Source organism: Rhinolophus ferrumequinum, chromosome 22, assembly GCF_004115265.2.
Source record: "Rhinolophus ferrumequinum isolate MPI-CBG mRhiFer1 chromosome 22, mRhiFer1_v1.p, whole genome shotgun sequence".
NCBI classification, from domain to species: Eukaryota; Metazoa; Chordata; class Mammalia; order Chiroptera; family Rhinolophidae; genus Rhinolophus; species Rhinolophus ferrumequinum.
In genome coordinates, this window is record NC_046305.1 from 50,344,319 (window position 1) to 50,364,780 (window position 20,462).

Here is a 20,462-nt window from a genome sequence, read left to right on the forward strand (position 1 = left end):
GGGTGCCCAGGACCACCTTTCCGGCCTCTCCTTCCTCGTCCCAGGGGGTACGTTTCGGACATTCTCTGATCCTTCGCGCAAAGGCGGAGACGTTTTCCTCAGGCCCCGGTTGGGTTTTCCTGACCGTCTTCTAATCGACAGCCGGCTTTCTGGCTGCTTTTGTTCCTTGTTAAATAATGTTCCTCTCCGTTTTTTCAGTTTGCACTTTCTTGGTGAAGCCTCATACAGAGTGCTGTGAAGCACTCTGCGTACAGGATTTTGTCCCCTCTTCTCGTTCTCTTACAGAACAAATACAATTATAAGATAGTGCTACGTATGTAGCAGTTCAGATCGTTAGACTGACTGAATGCCGAGGTGATCTCCCAAGCACTTCTGAGTGACTATGCTTTGTATTTCATCCCTCTTTTAGTCACCATGACATCCTTTCAAGGCATGTGGGTGTTTTATCATCCTCATTTTTCAAACTGGAAGCTTGGAGTATTTTGCCCAAGCTCCCACAGCTGGTGAGTGCCAAGGCCAGAGATTCTGACCAAAGTGTTGGAACTCCAAAGTTCATACTCTTAAGCAGAAAACACCAAGTTAAGAGCCCATACTGGAAGCTGAGAGGGGAAGTGACAGGAGGTTCATGATACACAGGCTTGAGGGCTTCCCTGCTTCCATGGACTCTTCTCTACCTGCTTACCCGCTCCACCTGTCTCCACTCCCACCAAGTGGAGAAAAACCTCCCCTCATGCTAGCCTTGAGCTTGTCACTCCTGTAAAAGCTTTACAGTCTTTCCGGGCCCTTCACCCCATTACCTTCAGAATGAAATCCATGCCATCATGTCACATTCAGTATAGACAAGCAGAGGCTAAGTACAAGACCACAGATTTGAATTTGAGTCCTGGGTCTGCCTCTTACTACCTCCAGTACTTACGCAAGATGCTTAATCTCAGCAGGCCTCAGTTCCTTATCTGTGAAATGGGGATAATGGGCTCTACCTGCTAGTAGTGTTTGGAGACATTTACAGAAACAATTCCCTTTAATTGGATGTTCACTAGCTCTTCCCCTAGCTTCTGGAGTTTGTTTTGCGCCTCCCCAACGTCTGCAATTCCCAACTACTCCCATGACTTGGTAAAACCCTTTCTTCTGTTCGGATATGTTCCCCTTGTGCATTGGCCTGTTGCTTAATATGTAGAATTCAGCCTGTGATGCTTTCTTCATGGGCCACCCCCACCTCCCCTGCTGCTCTTTCTCAGGCCAAGATGGTGTTGTCCTCAGGTTCCAACAAGCATACACTCTCCTGTTTTAGCAGTTCCTCCAGGATTAATTTAATTCCCTGTCTAGATTCTGAGTTCCTGCAGTGTGGGCATTTAGTCCTCTTAATCTCTATAGGTCAGCATCCTGACAGTGTTAGATGGTCAGGAAATGCCTGATGAGGGACCTTTAAACACACTGGCCTCTGAATCTTCACTCAAAACTACACACACTAGACTTTGCAGTTCCTCTGAGCTCCCTGAGCTTGCGGTCTCACTCTCCCTCAAGCTTTTGTCCATGCCACCCACTGCCTGGAACACCTCTTCCTTTCCGGCCTCTTGGTCTCCTCCTAAATGTCCCTTCCTCAGGGAGGCCTTCATTACCCCCACCAATGTTAAATGAGGCTTCCCTCCATTACACTCTCTATATGTGTACTTCCTCCCATCCCATCTTAACACTTGTCATACTTTATTATAGTCAATGGTTTAATGTCTGTTTCCAAGTCTAGCTACTAAAAGTCCAGGAAGGCAGAAGCCGTGCCATTCTGTTTAACCTTAGACCCTCACTGCCTAGTAAATTGGCTGTTATCTAACATATACTCAGAAAATATTGAATGAAAGGATGAATTAATGATATACCTAACAATGCTTAGGAGTCAGAGAAGAGGAATGGTCCTAGAGAGCCCTTAATAATATTAGTAGATACTTCATAAATATTTACTAAATTAGATACAGATTCTCAATCACCCATATTAAATGAATGATTAAACATAGTCTCCCTCGTGACAAGGGATAGTCTCTCCGTTAGGGTCAGTTTCTGAAACCTAAACAGAAGTGCCCTTCAGGCACTTCCTGTGCCAGACTTACGGATTAGCCATATTGTGAGCTCTTTAGCATCCATCTTAAAGGAGAGGGTCTCCCCAGACCCCATTATGGCATAAGAATTGCTGATAACGTCTTACGTTTTGAATTTTATTATTATTATTATTATTATTATTATTATTATTATTATTTTAAAGGCTAAACTGAGGCAATGAGGCAGGCCACTGGAGGTTTGTGAGCAAGTGGCTGTTGAGGTCAGATCTGGGCTTTAGAAGATTACTCTGGCAGCAGGACATGGAATGGATGAGGGTTTTGAGCCAAGGAGAACAGGCATGAAACCCTAACACTTTCTCCCACTTGACTAGAATAAGTATTTGTGTATATGTTTCATTCCCATTTGAGCTCCTTCCCAACTGCAGGCAGAGAGTTTATCATGTTCACCTGTGGACCCATCATGACACCAAGTTAGGGTGCATTAAAAAGTGGAAGAAGGGGGCCGGCCCAGTGGCTCAGGTGGTGGGAGCACCGTGCTCCTAACACTGAGGTCATGGGTTCGATTCCCGTGTGGAGAGCTATGCAATCTGCAACTAGAATGAAGTCAATGCGCTGCCGCTCAGCTCCTGCATAGCCAGATGGCTCAGTTGGTTGGAGCGCAGGCTCTCAACCACAAGGTTGCCGGTTCGACTCCCCCAAGAGATGGTGGGTTGTACCCCCTGCAACTAACAATGGCAACTAGACCTGGAGCTGAGCTGCGCCTTCCACAACTAAGACTGAAAGGACAACAACTTGACTTGGAAAAAGTCCTGGAAGTAAACACTGTTCCCCAATAAAGTCCTGTTCCCCTTCCCCAATAAAATCTTTAAAAAAAAAAAAAAAAAGTGGTGGAAGGACTGGTAACAACCCAACTATCCACGAACAAGTGAATGGATTAACATAACGTAGCCATGCAATGGAATACTACTCAGCAATAATAAGGAATGAACTGACATATGCAACAGTATAAATAAATATCAAAATAATTATGCAAAGTGAAAGAAGTCAGATATGAATGATACGCAATGTATGTATGATTCCATTTACATAAAATTCTAGAAAATACAAACTATGTATAATGAGATAAAGCAAACCAGTGGTTGTCTGAGGGCAGGGCTGGGGCAAAGGAGGACATTGGTGAAGGGGGGCAATTGGGAAGAATTATGAAGGGACACTAGAAAATGGGCAGAGGAGTGATGGATATGTTCATTATTTTGATTGTAGTGATGTCTTCATATATATACCGGGGGTGCCAAAAAAACGTATACACATGACTTGTATTCATCTTTTGTTATCAGTATATACCTAGTATTACAATTTTAATACAGTTTTTTTTCCTTTCTTAAAATGTGCATAGGGCTACGCTGGATGTCTCTGCTGGTTAGAGCCTGAGCTCTTAACAACAACGTTGCCAGTTGGATTCCCACATGGGCCAGTGAACTGCGCCCTCCACAACTAGATTGAAAAACGACGACTTGACATCCTGGAAAAACAGTTACCCAATATTCCCCAATTTAAATTTAAAAATGTGTATGCTTTTTTTGGCACACTCTGTATATGCCAAAACTTAGCAAATGGTAGTTTAAACATGTATCGTTTATTGCATGTCAATTATACCTCAATAAAATTGTTTTTTACAAAAGTAGAAGTGGGTATGGTAGAGAAATGAGTTAAGAGGTGTCATTTGAGCTGGAAGATATGGGCTTGGCTTGAGAAAAAGCCCTGGCCAAGACAGAAGGAAGATGCAGTGCAGTCCAGTACCGACCTAGGAAAGAAAACGTAGGTTTAGGGGAAGGTAAAGAGACCATTTTAACTAGAGCAGAAAATTAAAAAAAAAAAAAAAAAAGAGGGCCTTGCATATTAAGCTTTTTCAAATCATGCATTGGACTGCAGTTTCAACAGTTACTCCCTAAACAATCCTGGACAAGTTATTTTCCTGGACAAGTTATTTACCTTCTCCGAGAGTCAGTTTCCTTTCTCTATAAAGTAAGGATGATAACAATCACCTATCTTAAATAGTGGCTGTTTAAGATTAAATTAGGCAATGCATGTAAATCACTTGGCAGAGACCAGGTAAATAGTTCGGTGCTCAATAAGTAGAAGGAATTATAACAATTATTGACCCCAACATCAGAAAATGTATACAGATGTTTGAGCAGGAGATAAAAGTGATCCAAGAGGTTATTTAGGAGGAGTCATCTTACCATTACTAATTAACTCCCTTCTAGAGCTGAAATACCAAACTCTATCACCTCTAACCCCTTCCTCACTCTAACTTCACTGGTAGTAAACACCATGCCCTGGAGGAGCGCACAACCAGCAACTAATGTTACCTCCTGTTAGCGAAGGGATTCCAGCTGGTAAGTCCCACCACTGAGGACAAACTAAATTGCGTTGAGCTATGGCCTCTGGAATGGAGAACCAGAGCACCCCCCAATCCCATTCTCAAGGCCACCACCAGCATAGGTATATATTCAGGGTGCATTCTGAAGAGAATAAAACCAGGTGACATTTATTTAATTTTAAACCACAGATATTCCCCCCTAGAATCCAGGGAGACACCCAGGATTTCAGTTACCTGATTTTCTCAAGTCCCTTAAACACTGAACTAGGAATTTATCCTCTGGAGAGTTTCAGAGAAGAAGGCTCTCTGTGCCAGTTTCATCATCTATAAAATGGGAGATAATAATGGTAACTACTTTATGAGGTTCTTATGAGGATTAAATGAGTCAGAATGTGTAAAGGGCCTAGAACATTATGTGGCCCATCGTAAGTGCTCTGTAGGCTAAAATTTTGTAAGGACTTTATTTCTTCCATCTTGTTTACAATGCTTATTTGTGATCATGTATTTTTCAATTACTAAGCATTAAGTGTCCTCATAACAGGCTAGCCCAATGCACCTCTGAGCTACAAGTAAGTTTGGTTAATTGGTGGCTTATAAATATTCATCCTCCAAGCTTTCCCACAGACCCAGTAGTGGTTGGATCTGCTAATTTCATTTAGTTAGAAATATATTGCAGATAAAAGAATTTTAAATTAACTGGTAACTTTATTAATAACCATATCCTCTACACACATCTGAAAACACACATGTAGGAAACAAGATTTATTCAGTCTATGATAATGTCTGGAGTCCATTTGGATTCATGAAACCCTTACAGTGGGCTCCAGGACCCCTTAGGCAAAAGCAGAGTTGAGTACCTGATCAGACCATCAGTGTCTTTATCAGCAAAATCAAGGTTTAGACAGAGATTCAACATTCTGTAATTACACAAAATAAAACTAAATTGCAACTGTCCTCAGTTCTCGGGAGACAGAAGTGGACAATGTTAGCTGCATGACCAGTGGACCGATCACTTTGCTTCTCTCAACCTCATTTGTAAAAGGTAGCATATTAACCTTGCATATCATACAGATTGTCTGTCTTACGTGGTCTTCGAAAAACAAATGAGATGGCTAAGTGCAAATTAAAGCTCATCTCAGTGTGGAACAGAGGATGGGTGCAGGGAGTGGGGCAGAAAAGAAGGGAAAAGGGCCTTTCCAGTGACCAACTCTCAATGTACTGAAAACCCAAGAGATTACGCTAAACTGAGAAGCGTTAGAGTAAAAGGAAGACCTACCATTGCCACGTCCTCTTTCCAGCAAAAAAGAATCTTAACATGGGCCTCCTCTCAGGTGTTGCCCCGAGGTGACCATGGACGACAGCCTTGGGGAAGGAGCTCCAAAAACATTTCCATTTTCATGTCTTCACATACATCTAATGGAAATGAACCGCACCCATCCACCCATCCATGGAAGTGATTAGAAGAAAAGGGTGCGATAAAAAAATTTAACAAATATTAACATCAGTAAGTATTTAAGTGTCCACTATGTGCCAGGTACTGATTGGCTTTGGCGATATAGCCAAAAAACAGACCAGCAAAGTCTCTGTTAAGGGCATAAGAAAAAACATAAACAAAATAAACGAAAGAGAAAATTTCTGACGGCTGCTATGAGGAAGATAAAACAGTGAAGGACCAGGACAGGCAGGAATGAGGAGCGCAAATTCCTGAGTGGATAACTTGGGAAGGTCTGAGAGGTTAAATTTGAACCCAGACCTAAATGACCAGTGCCTTTAAGTGACCCGAGTCCAGAACCTTTTGAGAAAATTAAAAGCAAAAATGAAACACAAGAACGAGAAACAATAGGGATTTCAAAGCCGCAAAGTGAGCAGCAGAAACCAGAATCTATTAATTCCGAGGGGCGGCGCGGGATTTTGAATATTCACGTTGTCCAATCAGAGAAGGGCTGGGACCTTGGAAGCGCAGACTCCGCCGGAAGTGCTCGGAATCGCTGGTGTCCAAAGGAGGCCACATCGCAGGACACAACGGATCAGCACCCAAGCAGCTGCCGAATTCTCGGGAGAAACCTTCCTGGCTGTGACGCAGTGTCCGCGAGACCCGGGCTTAGTTTTGTCCTGGGACACTTTCTTAAATGAACATGACCGAAATCACTTCGTTTAAAACGCCAATAAAATATACCCAACAGAGCCACCAAGACGTCTGGGGCCGGAGTAGGAGCAGATTCCCGATACTAATTTAGACCTGATTCAGGAAAAGCAAAAAGCACAGGAACGGGTTAAAGACGTGCCCTACATTCAAGAGCCAAGTCACGTAGGCGGAACCTCAAAGCAGGAAAGCTTAAAAACGTATGTGTTCCGCGATCTTTATCCTAACATAACTTATGAAAAGATGAACGCAGAGAGCTCTTTTCTGAGTAGGTGGGTGGCTCTGAAAAGAGCCTTTGGAGTCAAGCGGCTGGCCACTCATGGGAGCGCCGCGTCCCGGCAGGGACTCACTTGGAGCTGGTGTACTTGGTGACGGCCTTGGTGCCCTCGGACACGGCGTGCTTGGCCAGCTCCCCGGGCAGCAGCAGGCGCACGGCCGTCTGGATCTCCCGGGACGTGATGGTGGAGCGCTTGTTGTAATGCGCCAGGCGGGAGGCCTCGCCGGCGATGCGCTCGAAGATGTCGTTGACGAAAGAATTCATGATACCCATGGCCTTAGACGAGATACCGGTGTCGGGATGCACCTGCTTCAGCACCTTGTACACGTAGATGGAGTAGCTCTCCTTGCGGCTGCGCTTGCGCTTTTTGCCATCCTTCTTCTGGGCTTTGGTGACTGCCTTCTTCGAACCCTTCTTAGGCGCGGGAGCGGATTTTGCCGGCTCAGGCATTATCAAACACACAACACAGCTTGGTAAAGAAAAGGAATGAGATAATGGGCGGGCATGATCCTTTTATAACCACTGTATGCAAATTAGGACTCCAGAAGTCTTTCGTTTCTATTGGGCTACGCAGGGACCTGGCGTTTCCAGTAGTAGCTACGTAACGACACTGACTCTTGACCCAATTGGTCGTTTCTGGAGCCAATTTAGAACCAATGAAAAACTCATTCCTGACCCCTCCCCTAGGAAAGCTTATAAAGGCTTTCGAAGTGCTGATTTTTCAGTCCTGTTTCGGTGCGAGGTTCTGAGATTTAGAACAGTTGGTTTTGTGTGTAGTCATGTCTGGTCGTGGAAAACAAGGAGGCAAAGCTCGCGCTAAGGCCAAGTCGCGATCGTCCCGGGCTGGTCTCCAGTTTCCGGTGGGGCGAGTGCACCGTCTGCTGCGCAAGGGTAACTATGCGGAACGGGTGGGGGCTGGCGCGCCCGTCTACATGGCGGCCGTGCTCGAGTACCTGACCGCGGAGATCCTGGAGCTGGCGGGGAACGCCGCCCGAGACAACAAGAAGACGCGCATCATCCCTCGTCACCTGCAGCTGGCCATCCGCAACGACGAGGAACTGAACAAGCTGCTGGGCAAAGTCACCATCGCCCAGGGCGGCGTTCTGCCCAACATTCAGGCAGTTCTATTACCAAAGAAGACCGAGAGCCACAAAGCCAAAAGCAAATAAAATGTGACAAAGTAAACCAAAGATCAAAGGCTCTTTTTAGAGCCACCCAAGTTTTCAAAAAAAGAGCTAATGCGCTGTTGTGGTCAGCCCCTCATTTGACACTCGAGTGGCTCTTAAAAGAGCCTTTTGGGGGGGGGAGGACGGGTGTCAACCATCTGAATTACTTGTTCTTGCCAGGTTTGTGACTCTCCGTTTTCTTAGGCAACAAAACTGCCTGGATGTTAGGCAAGACACCTCCCTGGGCGATAGTGACACCCCCGAGTAATTTGTTGAGTTCTTCGTCATTTCTCACGGCTAGTTGTAAGTGGCGAGGGATGATGCGAGTCTTCTTGTTGTCTCGGGCGGCGTTGCCCGCCAGTTCCAGGATCTCCGCGGTCAGGTATTCAAGCACGGCCGCCAGGTACACGGGGGCACCGGCCCCCACCCGCTCCGCGTAGTTGCCTTTGCGCAGCAGGCGGTGCACTCGCCCCACCGGGAACTGCAGGCCTGCGCGTGACGAGCGCGACTTGGCCTTGGCGCGAGCTTTGCTTCCCTGCTTTCCGCGTCCTGACATCACGGCTAAAAAAGCAATTACAACTTATTTTACAAGAATGAAATGGAAAGAACCCATTTGATGTAATTTATAAGAGCTACTGGGAGGGGGGTGAAGGGAGGTCGTTTGATTGGCTCAAAGCGGAGCCCGTTCAGAAAGCCAATAGGAAAGCAGAAAGCAGATTCCTCGTTTGCATCCAGAAAATGAAGAATTTCGTAGGTATCGACCAATCGCTGGGAGCCACATTAAAGCCCCTTATTTGCTTGCCTACATTTTTGAAGATGTTAGAACAAAGCGCTGTTTTGCTCTGTTTTACCGAGTGGTGTTTTTTTCTCCAGTTTAGGGTGGTAGTTTTCTTTTTTCCCTGTTTAACAGAGCTTGGAGGGAAATTCCAAGAAGGACCGGAAAGGACTACGGAGGACCTCCAGTAGATGCAGAGTTACTACCACTTAAGGGTAAGGGATACTGGAGCCAATTGTTTCATTCCTTTGAGCCTTAAATTACCCTCCAAATCTCTCCCTTTCTGTCTCATTACAGCCAAACTCCCCTAAAGAATATATACTACTAAGGCTGTCTCCTTTCTCAATGTAGTCGCTGCCTGCGGTGTGTTTTCGCCCTCCGCCCCAGTCTATGGAATCCAGTGTAACTGAGGGCGACGATAGATTTTGTTCCTCCTCTTGATCTCCAGGAGACGTGAAACTTGCTCCCTTGGCTTTCAAAATGTCCTGTGGTTTTCCTTATTCTGCTATTTTTCTGCCTACCCTGAATAAGCTGTCCATTAGGCGCTGCTTCCCTCCCTGTCTCTTCCATTGTTCACTCTTCCAGAAGAGTCTTACCAATTCCCTGTTTCCAACTAACATTCAAATTTGTTTCTGAAGCTCAGACTGAGACTGCATAGGGACTTGGGCCCTGGGGGCCCAAGGAATGCCTGATGGCCAGGAGGAATGGATAAGCTGACCCTAAGAATGCCTCCATCCCATTACTCTATGCAAAAATGCAGAAGTCGCTGGTTTTATCTTCCTTCTAACCGCGCTTACTTTGCAGACGTGGAAACCCCCTTCCTGGGGTGATGATACTGAACAATGCGCCATCTTGGCCCCACAGGGCAGGTGTGATCATAGTTACCATGCAACTGCTGCTAAAAAGGGAAGTCACCCCAACCTGAAATGGAAGATTCCAGAAACCTGCCTTTTTCAAAAAGACCACTGTGTCCCCACCTTATAAAAGCAGCCAAGCAGAGCAACCTCAAGTCAGTTCCGAGGACGTTCCTTTCTGTGCTGCCTCCCTTGTGCTCAAGCACAAGCTTAATAAAATTTATCTGGAAATTTTTCTGGGGTTTCCTCTCAATTTCTGTTTTGGGGAACCCCAACGCCAGTAACATTTTGTGGTCACTACGAAGGGACCCTGTGGGGACAGAGCCCCAGAAAGCAGTTTCCAGGTTCTCGGCCTCACATAGAAAGGTGCTGGCTCAGGTAGTAAATGGCCATCGACTGTGATCAAATGGCCGTCAGTTGTAACCAGTGAGCCATTGGGCACTAATATAACTGCCGTGGCTACGCTAGCAAAAAATGGGGGCTAGCAAGAAGATGGTGGCTAAGCCTGCAAGCGGCGCAGTGAGGGTTGCGAACAGTGTGGCTCCTGCTTCCTGTGTCTCCAACCCAGCCGCCAACGAGAATATAGTAGTATGACTCCCCTACCTATGGCTCCGTGGGTGTTCCTTTTTGGCCTAGCCATATCCTGTGTTCTTATGTGGGGAGCAGGAGCAGAGACCCCGCAGGCTGCCCCACACGACAGACCCTTTAAATCCCTGTAGCAGCGAGACAGGGCAGGAAGAATAATTGGACTCATCGGGCCTAATGAGTAGCTGCTTGAACCATTGGTTCAGCGTCAGTGTGACTTGTGAATCCACCTCCGACTTTCCCAGCTCTCTCCTACCCAGTTTTTATTTTCTGTCAAGTTCTGTTCGTCATTGTCATTGTCTGGTCTTTGTGTCCAACTCTGCCTTACTGTAGAACTGAAATGGACGATTTGGCCTGGTCCAGAATGGCCAACAGGGGGACAGACGGGTTGCTTCCATCTGTCCTGACCCAGGTATCAGGTTTGAGTCCCAGTTAGAAGTTTGGGGTTAATGTTCCGGAGGTTGAGTTCAAGTCCTGTTGTAATTATTTTCTGTTCTTATTTGGTAGGTCTCTCGGAGGAACTTTGCCACAATTTTGTGGGCACCAGTCCAGCAGTTAAGAGCCAACAGAGCACTCGCCACGTAAAGACTCCGGTGAAAGGGTAAGTCAAGTCACGGAATGGTAGATTGGCATTGGGCCCCCTGCTGACCTAAAGCAAATGTCTCTGAAACTACCGTGTTTCCCCAAAAATAAGACCGGGTCTTATATTGATTTTTGCTCCAGAGCATGTATTAGGGCTTACGTTCAGGGGATGCCATCCTGAAAAATCATGCTAGAGCTTATTTTCCGGTTAGGTCTCGTTTTCGGGGAAACACGGTAGGAACACTGAAACTACTCACTACCCCCTCAGTCCCCTGCAGCTAACCCATTTCAAGCTTTTGACCTCCTGAGAGACCTCTACCCTATTATCTGACTAGTCTTTGGGCATCCTTCCTACTTTGGCACCAGCCTGGCTATCTGTTGGGTTTCTGTCTTTGATCTAGAGAAGTCTGACCTTTTCTGTTGATTTTCTTCTGGGACCTGTGTCCCTGTGAATTCTCATTGCTGAGTCCTGGTTCCCCTCAACCTGGATTTAAAACATCTGGCTTAACCAGGAAGATCTGTTTACCTTCTTTGCTCCATCATACATCTGACCCACTGTCATTCTATACAGATCAGAGGTGGATTAGAGATTAGTCGGACCTAGACCCAGTGCAGAGTTGGAGACATTGAGTATTTTCTATACAGGCCATGGTTCCCCAATCGTCCTTGCTCTGACTCTCCTCTTTCACTCTCCTCCCTCTCCCATCTAGATCTCGCTTGCTTGCTTCTGGATTGGCTGATCAGGGCTGCGCGCACTCCTGTTTCCTAAATGACACCTGAAGTGGAGCAGTCCACCCAGTTCTCGGCCCCCTGACTCTAGACTCACCGACTCTATCATGGGAAACTCTCCAAGCGTCCCAAGAGATTCTCCCCTAGGATGCATCCTCGCTAATTGGAAACACTTTAAGTTAGATAACCTAAAGAAAAAGAAATTAATTTCCTTTTGTAATGTGGCCTGGCCCCAGTATTCTCTTGGGGAGCAAGAAAAATGGCCTGTGAATGGTTCTTTAAATGATAAGACCATTGCCCAGCTGTACCTCTTTTGTCAACGCTCCAACAAATGGTTGGAATTTTTCTATGTTCAGGCTTTTGTGAAACTGCAAAAGGACCTAAAGCACCAACGTTCGTGCCAGGTCTGTGTGGCCTCGCTCTCAAAGAAACCTGACCCCGTGACCCAATCCTCTTCAGATTTCAAGCTCCTTGACCCTGTTTTGGCACCTCCTAGTATGGCTCCAAGGGCCTTCCTCAACCCCTTGCCTCCCAGTCACCCAGTCTCAGTTGCTGAGCCTCTCCCACATGCCCCTGCTCCTAACCCCTCTGCCCTCTCGGCTCCAAACCGTTCTCCTTTCCCAGCTCCATCCCCTGCTAGGACCTTGCCTCCCAGTCACCCAGTCTCAGTTGCAGAGCCTCTCCCACATGCCCCTGCTCCTAACCCCTCTGCCCTCTCGGCTCCAAACCGTTCTCCTTTCCCAGCTCCATCCCCTGCTAGGACCTTGCCTCCCAGTCACCCAGTCTCAGTTGCTGAGCCTCTCCCCCATGCCCCTGCTCCTAACCCCTCTGCCCTCTCGGCTCCAAACCGTTCTCCTTTCACAGTTCCATCCCCTGCTAGGACCTTGCCTCCCAGTCACCCAGTCTCAGTTGCTGAGCCTCTCCCCCATGCCCCTGCTCCTAACCCCTCTGCCCTCTCGGCTCCAAACCGTTCTCCTTTCCCAGCTCCATCCCCTGCTAGGACCTTGCCTCCCAGTCACCCAGTCTCAGTTGCTGAGCCTCTCCCACATGCCCCTGCTCCTAACCCCTCTGCCCCCTCGGCTCCAAACCTTTCTCCTTCCCCAGCTCCATCCCCTGCTAGGAACAGAGCCGGACTTAGACGACCTCCTCCAGAAACTCCCCCTTCTTTTCCTCCTCCTCCTCCTCCTCCTGCAAATGGTTGTTTCCCCCTTCAAGAAGTTGCTCACAGAAATGGGGGAATTGCTGGAGTCCACATCCCCTTTTCTGTCACCGACAGGAGCCAATACAAGGAGATATTTGGAAACTTCTCAGAGGACCCCAGTAGGTTTCAGAATAAATTTCTTAGGTTTAGTTTAACTTATTCCCTAACTTGGCAAGACGTCCTGGACATTCTAACCTACTGTTGTACCCTGGATGAGAAGGCCCATATTTGGGCACAGGCCCGAGAGTATGCTGATAGCCTAGTTGTCACTAACTCCCAACATGACGTGATCAGATTGGCGAGGGAGTCAGTCCCAGACCAAAGCCCTCAATGGGACTATGGGGATCGCCTTGGTAGGGCTAGAATGGAACATTTTATTGCCTGTATATTAGAGGGCATGCACAGGTGCCAAGTTAAGCGGGTAAATTACGATAAAATTGAGATCACCCAGGAGAAGGACGAAAACCCTGCTGTTTTCCTCAACCGGCCCTCTGAAGCCATGAAAAAGTATACCAACATTTACCCTCAGTCAATAGAAGGAAAGGTGTTATTGGCCATGCACTTCAGGACCCAGACTACTCCAGACATTAAGAGAAAATTCCCAAACTCAGAAATCAGACCCTACATTCCAGTGTCTACCTTGGTGGAGGAGGCCATCACAGAATATAATCATCGAGACCAGGCACAGGAAGCCAAGAAAAAGAAGAGATTAAAAAAGAAAATCAGACCACTACCTCGAGATGACCCTAGACCCAGGAGACCAGCCCAACTTAAATACCAAAGGTGGTCCGGGGTAGGGTGGAACCAATGTGCTTATTGTAAAAAGGAAGGACACTGGAAACGAGACTGCCCAGCAAAAAGGAGGAAGCACAAAAACAGGGAATGCCTTGATCACCCCAGGAAGCTGGGGCGGGTCAGCAACCCTAATCGGCCCTCTCTCCCAGCCAACCTCTCGGAAGGGACAACCTCTGACTGGGGAGACCCGAGCGTTCACCCCGCTCTGACTCTTGGAAACTCCATCACTATCACACCCGCAGAGCCTTGGGTCACTCCCAATGTGGCAGGTACGAAATCTGAGATTTTACTAAATCCTAGAGCTGCCTTCTCTGTCCTGACTCGGCCGGGTGGCCCACTCTCCAATTGTGACTGCACGGTTAGGTGGATAAACGGGAAGCCTAAGGTAAGACCATCTACTTTTACCTGTGATACAGGATCTAAAACTATAGATCACTCTTTTCTTTGTGAACCTGAGTGCCCAATTCCCCTCATTGGTGGAGACTTCATAAGGAAATTAGGAGCCTCCATGTTTCTTCAGGAAGGTGTTGACCAAGTCTCAGAACCAGTCCAGGGAATCCATTTATTGGCCCTCCAGACTTCCCCAAAACTGAAGCTTTCCACCCTTCCAGAGGATATTAGAGCCCAAGTCAAGGCTACAGTGTGGGATACTGATACCCCCGGTCGTGCCATAAATGTAGAACCTATTCAAATAAAATTGAAACCAGGAGCAAAATGCCTGTGGCAGTGCCAATACCCATTAAGACCTGAGACCCTGAGGAACATTCAGTCCCTTCTAGAGAAATTCCTTAAACATGGATTAATTAGACCTTGCCAATCTCCCTGGAATAGCCCGGTCTTCCTGGTAAAGAAGCCCAATGGGGAACAGCTCTTTGTTCAAGATCTTCGGGCAGTTAACAAGATGGTAGTCCCTACTGGCCTAACAATCCCCAACTGCTATACGCTCCTCACTCAGATTCCCAGGGAAACCCAGTACTATACTGTACTGTATTTGGAAGATCCTTTCTTCTGCATCCCCTTACATCCAGACTCCCAAGATTTGTTTGCTTTTGAATGGAAAAATCCCAAGACTGGTGAAGTTGCCCAGTATACCTGGACAGTATTACCCCAGAGCTTCCGGGATAGCTCTCATCTCTTTAGTAATGCCCTTGCTAAGGAGCTCAGGAAGCTTAAACTTAAAAATGGGAAATTGTTACAGTATATAAATAATTTGCTCATCACCAGTACCAACTATCAAGACTCCCAACACAATACTATAATGACCCTAAATTTTTTAGCCGAGCAGGGATATAAGGTATCCCCCACAAAGGTCCAGATTTCCCTACAAAAGGTCCAATATCTAGGGTTTATCCTCACCCCAGGAGCCCGGTTGCTGGCCCCAGATCGCAAAAGGGCAATCACCTCGTTTCCAGTCCCTACCAACAAAAAAGAACTGCGTAGGTTCCTAGGGGTGGCAGAATTTTGCCGAATCTGGATCCCGAACTTCGGGCTAATAGTAAAGCCCTTATATGCGGCTTTAAAAGGGAAAGAAAGAAAACTCCTACCCTGGGATCAAATTTGTCAGCAGGCATTTGAGACTCTCAAGGCTAAATTAGACCAAGCCCCTGAACTTCGACTGCCAGACCTGAGGAAGCCGTTCTTCCTTTACATTCATGAAGAAAAGGGGATAGCTTTAGGAGTCTTAACCCAAAAGCAGGGGCTGCTCCAACGACCCATAGCTTACTTCTCTAAACAATTAGATTCGGTGGCCCAGGGTTGGCCCGGCTGCATAAGGGCTGTGGCTGCCACTGCTATTTTAGTAAAGGAAGCCTTAAAGTGGACCTTAGGAAAATGGCCTGAAGTTTTCACTCCCCATCAGGTGCAGACAGTATTAAAGGTCATGGGACATCGCTGGCTAACAGCAAGACGGATCAGACAATACCAGGCTCTACTCCTACATACCCCTGACCTCACTCTAAGGACTTGCCAGACTTTAGATCCTGAAACCCTTCTACCCGTTACAGAAGGGAGGGACTTAGAGCATTCCTGCATGGAGACTCTAAACAGGTTTAATATAGCAGGCCAGATTTAAAGGATGTCCCTTCAGAAGATGCAGAGGAAGAATGGTTCACCAATGGGAGCAGCTTTATAGGAAAGAGCACCTGGAAAGCAGGACATGCTCTTCATTGTCAGCCTAGATAAAGTAATAGAGGCTAGGGCACTTGCCCTAATACCTCTGCACAGAAGGCAGAGCTAGCAGCCCTAATCCAGGCACTACAGTTAGGAAAGGATAAAAGACTCAACATTTACCTGACTCTAAATATGGGTTTCTCCTACTACATGCCTATGTAGCCATCTGGAAAGTGCAAGGGATGCTAACTGCAAAAAATTCCCCCATTAAACTTAAGGAGCTAATATTACTCCTAGAAGCAGTCCAGCTTCCTTCCCAAATTGTTACACACTGGAGGGGCCACCAGAGAGATCATTTTTAAATTAATTATGTAGACCAGGCAGCTTCACAGTTCTTAACACTCAGGATCCTTGCCCTAACAATTGGACAGCCAGATCTTCTCTGGCCTTAAATATACTCCCACAGAGAGGTAAGCTGAGAAAGGGGAATACAGCCTAAATGAACCAGGGTGGCTAATAGATGACAAGACTGGAGTACCTTCCCAGGTGAGGGCTGGCACAACTTGTAAAATAAATAACTCCTACCATCCCTAGCCACCCCTATCTAGGCCCTTCTAAATGGCTACACAATCTTAACCCCACTGCTCAAACTATATGGAACTCCATTAAGGTGTACCTACTGAATATCACTTGGCTCCTTCCCCTCCTGGGACCCCTGGAAGCTATCTTACTTTGATTATTTTTGGACCCTTGCCTCTTTAACTTCATCAAGACTGCCTTTTCGAGGCTACAATTCCACGTTAAGCTGATCGTAGTACAAGCCTTCCAGCCCATCCCAGACAAGGATCAGAGAATTTTATTCCTCCCAAGTATAGGGACGTAGCAAGAAGTAGTTACAGAAGAAGAGACCTCCAACCCTAATCCCTAAATGATAAGGGCCAAATGAAAGAGTCTTCTCACTGTAGGAATTTTAAGTCTCCTTTTCCCTAGTTTCTTAGCTCCCTAGTCCTGAGTCTTAATCACTTTTTAAATCTGTTTCTTAAGCAAAAGATTGTTCCTAGCCTGAATCCTAGTCTCCTATTCCCTGCTTCACATAATTACCCAGAAGCTTGTGATTTATGCTTGTTGATTGTAATCACTGTGGCCCAGCATTCTTTCTAGGCCATTCGGGGCCCAGCTCCTGGGTGAACAATGCCACCTAAATGATCAGTTAAACCAGAGGAAAAAGCCACAGGCTCCATGAAGCTGAATGGATTTTCCACCACGTCACCCTGCGTCAGTAGCTTGGAGTCCTGCTTCTTGAGCCGATGCTTTTAAATATTAACTAAAATCTATCTCCTCATCTAGGGGCCATCGGGATACAAATGATGCCCTAGCAAAGCTTCCGGTACATCCCGACCAAAGAGGTCAACACGGTCTTCCAGGCAGATCTTGAGACCCCTCCCTCTTATCAAAGATCAGATAGGGCGAGAGTTCCGTGAATCCCCAATAGGTAGGGACAACGACCACATTCAGCAGGAAGCAGATACAGAAGAAAAGACCACCTTCCCTCAACTTCCCATAGAGATTTACGGGGATCACGCCTCTCGGGGGGAAATAAGGCAGGCAGTTAAGAGACAGGAATGGGGTCTCCAAGTCCTCGCCAGTTAGCACCTTTCGAGCCACTCTTGCTGGGGCCCACTCCTATCCCTTCGGAGTGTACTTTCACTTCTAATAAACTGCTCTTTCACCACTGCCTTTTGGTGTCCCACTCAATTCAAGATATCCAAAACCTGGACACTGCCGAGAAGGGCCTGTGCTCTGGTAACGTTAAGAATAAGAAGATAAAATATCGGGGTGGAAATGAGACAGCATAGGGACTGGGGCTCCAGGGCCCTTGCAGATGTGAAAACCACTATTGTGAATGTACAGTTGTCCAAAGTTTGACCGGATATAACCTTCCTGGGGTGGCAATAATGAGCAATCCGCCATCTTGCCCCCACAGCGCAGGCGTGAGCATACCAGGCAACTGCAACTGGAAAAAGTCACCCCATCCTAAAATGGGAGATTCCAGAAGCCTACCTTTTTCAAAAAGACCACTTTGTCCCCAGCTTATAAAAGCAGCCCAGCAGAGTCACCCCAAGTCAGTCCTGAGGAACTTCCTTTCCTCTGTGCTGCCGCCCCTGTGCTTGAGCATAAGCTTAACAAAATTTGGGAATTTTTCTGGGGTCTCCTCTCGATTACTATCTTGGGGAACCCAAGAACTCAGCACTGGTACTAGACTCATGCCAAACTGCTCACTGGCTATTTCTACCCATTTGTCCCAACTAAACCTATCCAAATGCAAATTTATCCAAACAACCCCCACCCTCTTCGCTCTGTTTCCCTAAATTGCACCAACAGCCTTCCAGGTGCCTAAGCCAGAATCAACTCCCTGCAGCTCAACAGCATATCCAGTCGGTTACTTCTTTAACGTTTCTTCCCCTTTTTTCCAGTCTCTTATCTGCTTCATCATCCTCTCTTAAACGAGCAGCAGCCCCTGCAGATTTTTTTGCATGATCCTCCACCTGCCTTCCATAGAAATCTTTGCCAAAAATTCTGTTTCTTCCTCCTCAACTTCCCATTCCTGGGAATTTTACATCCCCCACATCATTTTCACCCTTCCTGAGGATCCCATAAGGACAAGGTGGAATGCTTTAGAGGAAAGAATAGACTTAATTTCTATTCCTTGAACCCTTTTCTGGTCTCTTTTATCTTCACCTTTATTCAACATTTACAGAGTACATGCTACTTATCAAGCAGTGGGTATACAGATAACAGGCTAGTACAAAGAACTCTAGTGAGATGTCTCTAGAAAATGGAGACAATCTGAACTCTGGAAGTTACTTAATACCAGCTGTCTGTAGAGATTACCTCTGGTAAGAATGCCGGTATAGGTTTGTGAAACACCCAAGTACAGTCAAAGGTGATGGGAGTGTTTCCTCAATAGTAGAATATAACTGAAGATAATTCTAACCCAATCAATTTATCATTTCAGAAGATGCATGTATTAATAGAAAGATGTGGTACACATTTTTATAAACGGCAATGACAGGATTGTATGCTAGATACAAAAGTTTGGGCTATTATGGAAGGGTCCCTAGTTATGAAAATAGCCTTTTCTCACAGCTGGGTGAAATATTTCTGAGCACTAACTCTAAGCTCAGATTCTGTGCTCAATTAACAACTTTCCCATTATTCCATTTCAAGATAAAAATATGAGACTGAGAAGGGGAGAGCCAGTTATGGGAAGATACCTCTATCACTAGAAGTTAATGAATTTGCATTCTGGACTATTCATAAATTTGTTGTGTGTTTTGTTAGTGCAAGTCTCTCCCCAAGAAGTCAGTCAACTTTTGAAGTTCTGGTCATGTCAAATATTCAGACCTACAGGGTCTGAGTGCAGATAGTTTGGACCCCACAGTTCTGGCACCCGGAAAAGCCCCTGTTTGAGGGACCCCCCCCCTCTTTGAGACCTGACCTTTTTTTTTTTTTTTTTTTTTTTTTTTTTTTTTTTTTACTTCTATCGCAGTAACCGGGTGCTGTTAGAAGGGAAAGCAAAAAATTATACTAAACTCTTACTATGTGATAAATCCTATGCTAGGGGCTACCTAGGAAGTAGATACAATTTTTTGTTTGAGATAAGGAAACCAAGGCTCAGGACTTAAAAGACTTGCCAAAAGTCAGAGAGCCTCTTACTAAGACATGATTAGAGCCCGGGTCCGCCTGAACCAAAGACTGTGCTCTTCACCACTTCATTCACACTGCTTCACTAACTAGATGTTGGGGTTTTTATGAAGTCACTTAGCATCACTTTCTTCTGTTAGAGAGAGAGATAATTAGACAATACTTTAGATTCCATCCAGCTATAAAACCTTATTAGGTAAGTCTAGATAGGCCAATATCCTTCAAATTATCCCAGGCTCAATTACTATTGCTCCCCAGAGCTCCTTTCCCAACATTCTTATCAGAGCTTTTAAAAAATAAAACAGCAGGCCATTTATAAAAGTACCATCACAGGCAGACAGGCTGGATCTTGCTCCCTTAACACCTCTGGGATGTTTAAACAAAGGCAACTAAGTTCTTTCCCAGGCAATCTAGTAAATCAAACATTTATTTTGTGTTCTAGCTCCATCCCACCATTCAACCATAGTCCTCTCCCTTCCCCTTGCCCTCCACCTCTCCCCCAACCCCACCGCCAGCCTCCTCCATACTGAACTGCTTGCCATTCACAGATGAGCAAGTCCTTTCTCAGCTCCCAGCCGTTGCAGGTACAGTTGCCTCTGGCTAGAATGCTTCATTCTCCTCTTCACCTGCAAAACCCTCCTCATCCTTCCAGTGTCAGCCCAGATGATCACCTCTTCCTTCATGAGACTTTCTCTACTCCCAGACACACAGCCTCAATGTGCCCACATCTCTGTTCACATCCTGATGATGGCACCCCTCTACTGTGCTTTGACTTTGGTCTCACTTCCTTTCTGTAACCACCTCAAGATAGACCATATCTTCTTCATCTTTGAATCAAGAGTCCTTCATTCCTTCTACCTGGCTCTTAATAAGGTAGTTCAATGTTTTGGGCATGAATAAATGAAACAATACTCTTAGAGAATGAGTGTCATCTTTTCTAAAATATTTCTCTTTAGTCAACAGCCACTCTCCAAATACTACTATAAACAGTAGACTGTAGTAAGCCAGAGTGATGGAAGATAAAATAGGAGATTGTCAATTAAATAAAAAATAATACACCCTACCATAATAGAGTTGTTAGAATAAATGAGAATTAAGTGTAAAGAA

General features: G+C 46.1%; 4 protein-coding genes across 6 annotated transcripts; 2 read left to right on the forward strand and 2 right to left on the reverse strand.

Moving 5' to 3' along the window:
• Positions 1 to 6,779: 6,779 nt before the first annotated feature.
• Positions 6,780 to 7,349, reverse strand: LOC117015256 (histone H2B type 2-E). Its single transcript, XM_033093803.1, has one exon. The coding sequence runs from the start codon at positions 7,302 to 7,304 to the stop codon at positions 6,924 to 6,926; it is 381 nt and encodes a 126-aa protein (XP_032949694.1). The 5' UTR covers positions 7,305 to 7,349; the 3' UTR covers positions 6,780 to 6,923.
• A 248-nt stretch (positions 7,350 to 7,597) lies between these two features.
• On the forward strand, positions 7,598 to 8,024 carry LOC117014445 (histone H2A type 2-C). The gene has a single exon (XM_033092329.1). The coding sequence runs from the start codon at positions 7,634 to 7,636 to the stop codon at positions 8,021 to 8,023; it is 390 nt and encodes a 129-aa protein (XP_032948220.1). The 5' UTR covers positions 7,598 to 7,633; the 3' UTR covers position 8,024.
• Positions 8,025 to 8,064: 40 nt separating this feature from the next.
• On the reverse strand, positions 8,065 to 8,606 carry LOC117014444 (histone H2A type 2-B). Its single transcript, XM_033092328.1, has one exon. It carries the CDS (start codon positions 8,574 to 8,576, stop codon positions 8,184 to 8,186), a length of 393 nt encoding a protein of 130 aa, XP_032948219.1. The 5' UTR covers positions 8,577 to 8,606; the 3' UTR covers positions 8,065 to 8,183.
• A 53-nt stretch (positions 8,607 to 8,659) lies between these two features.
• LOC117014441 (uncharacterized) lies at positions 8,660 to 19,163 on the forward strand. Of its 3 annotated transcripts, none has more exons than XM_033092324.1 (4): positions 8,660 to 8,770; positions 8,931 to 9,010; positions 10,742 to 10,835; positions 11,527 to 19,163. In XM_033092324.1, exon 4 carries the CDS (start codon positions 11,653 to 11,655, stop codon positions 15,610 to 15,612), a length of 3,960 nt encoding a protein of 1,319 aa, XP_032948215.1. In that variant the 5' UTR covers positions 8,660 to 8,770; positions 8,931 to 9,010; positions 10,742 to 10,835; positions 11,527 to 11,652; the 3' UTR covers positions 15,613 to 19,163. The 3 variants fall into 3 exon arrangements, with proteins under 3 accessions (XP_032948215.1, XP_032948216.1, XP_032948214.1); XM_033092325.1 differs by having other exon boundaries at positions 8,756 to 8,774; XM_033092323.1 differs by lacking the exon at positions 8,660 to 8,770 and having other exon boundaries at positions 8,785 to 9,010.
• The last annotated feature ends 1,299 nt before the right edge of the window (positions 19,164 to 20,462 follow it).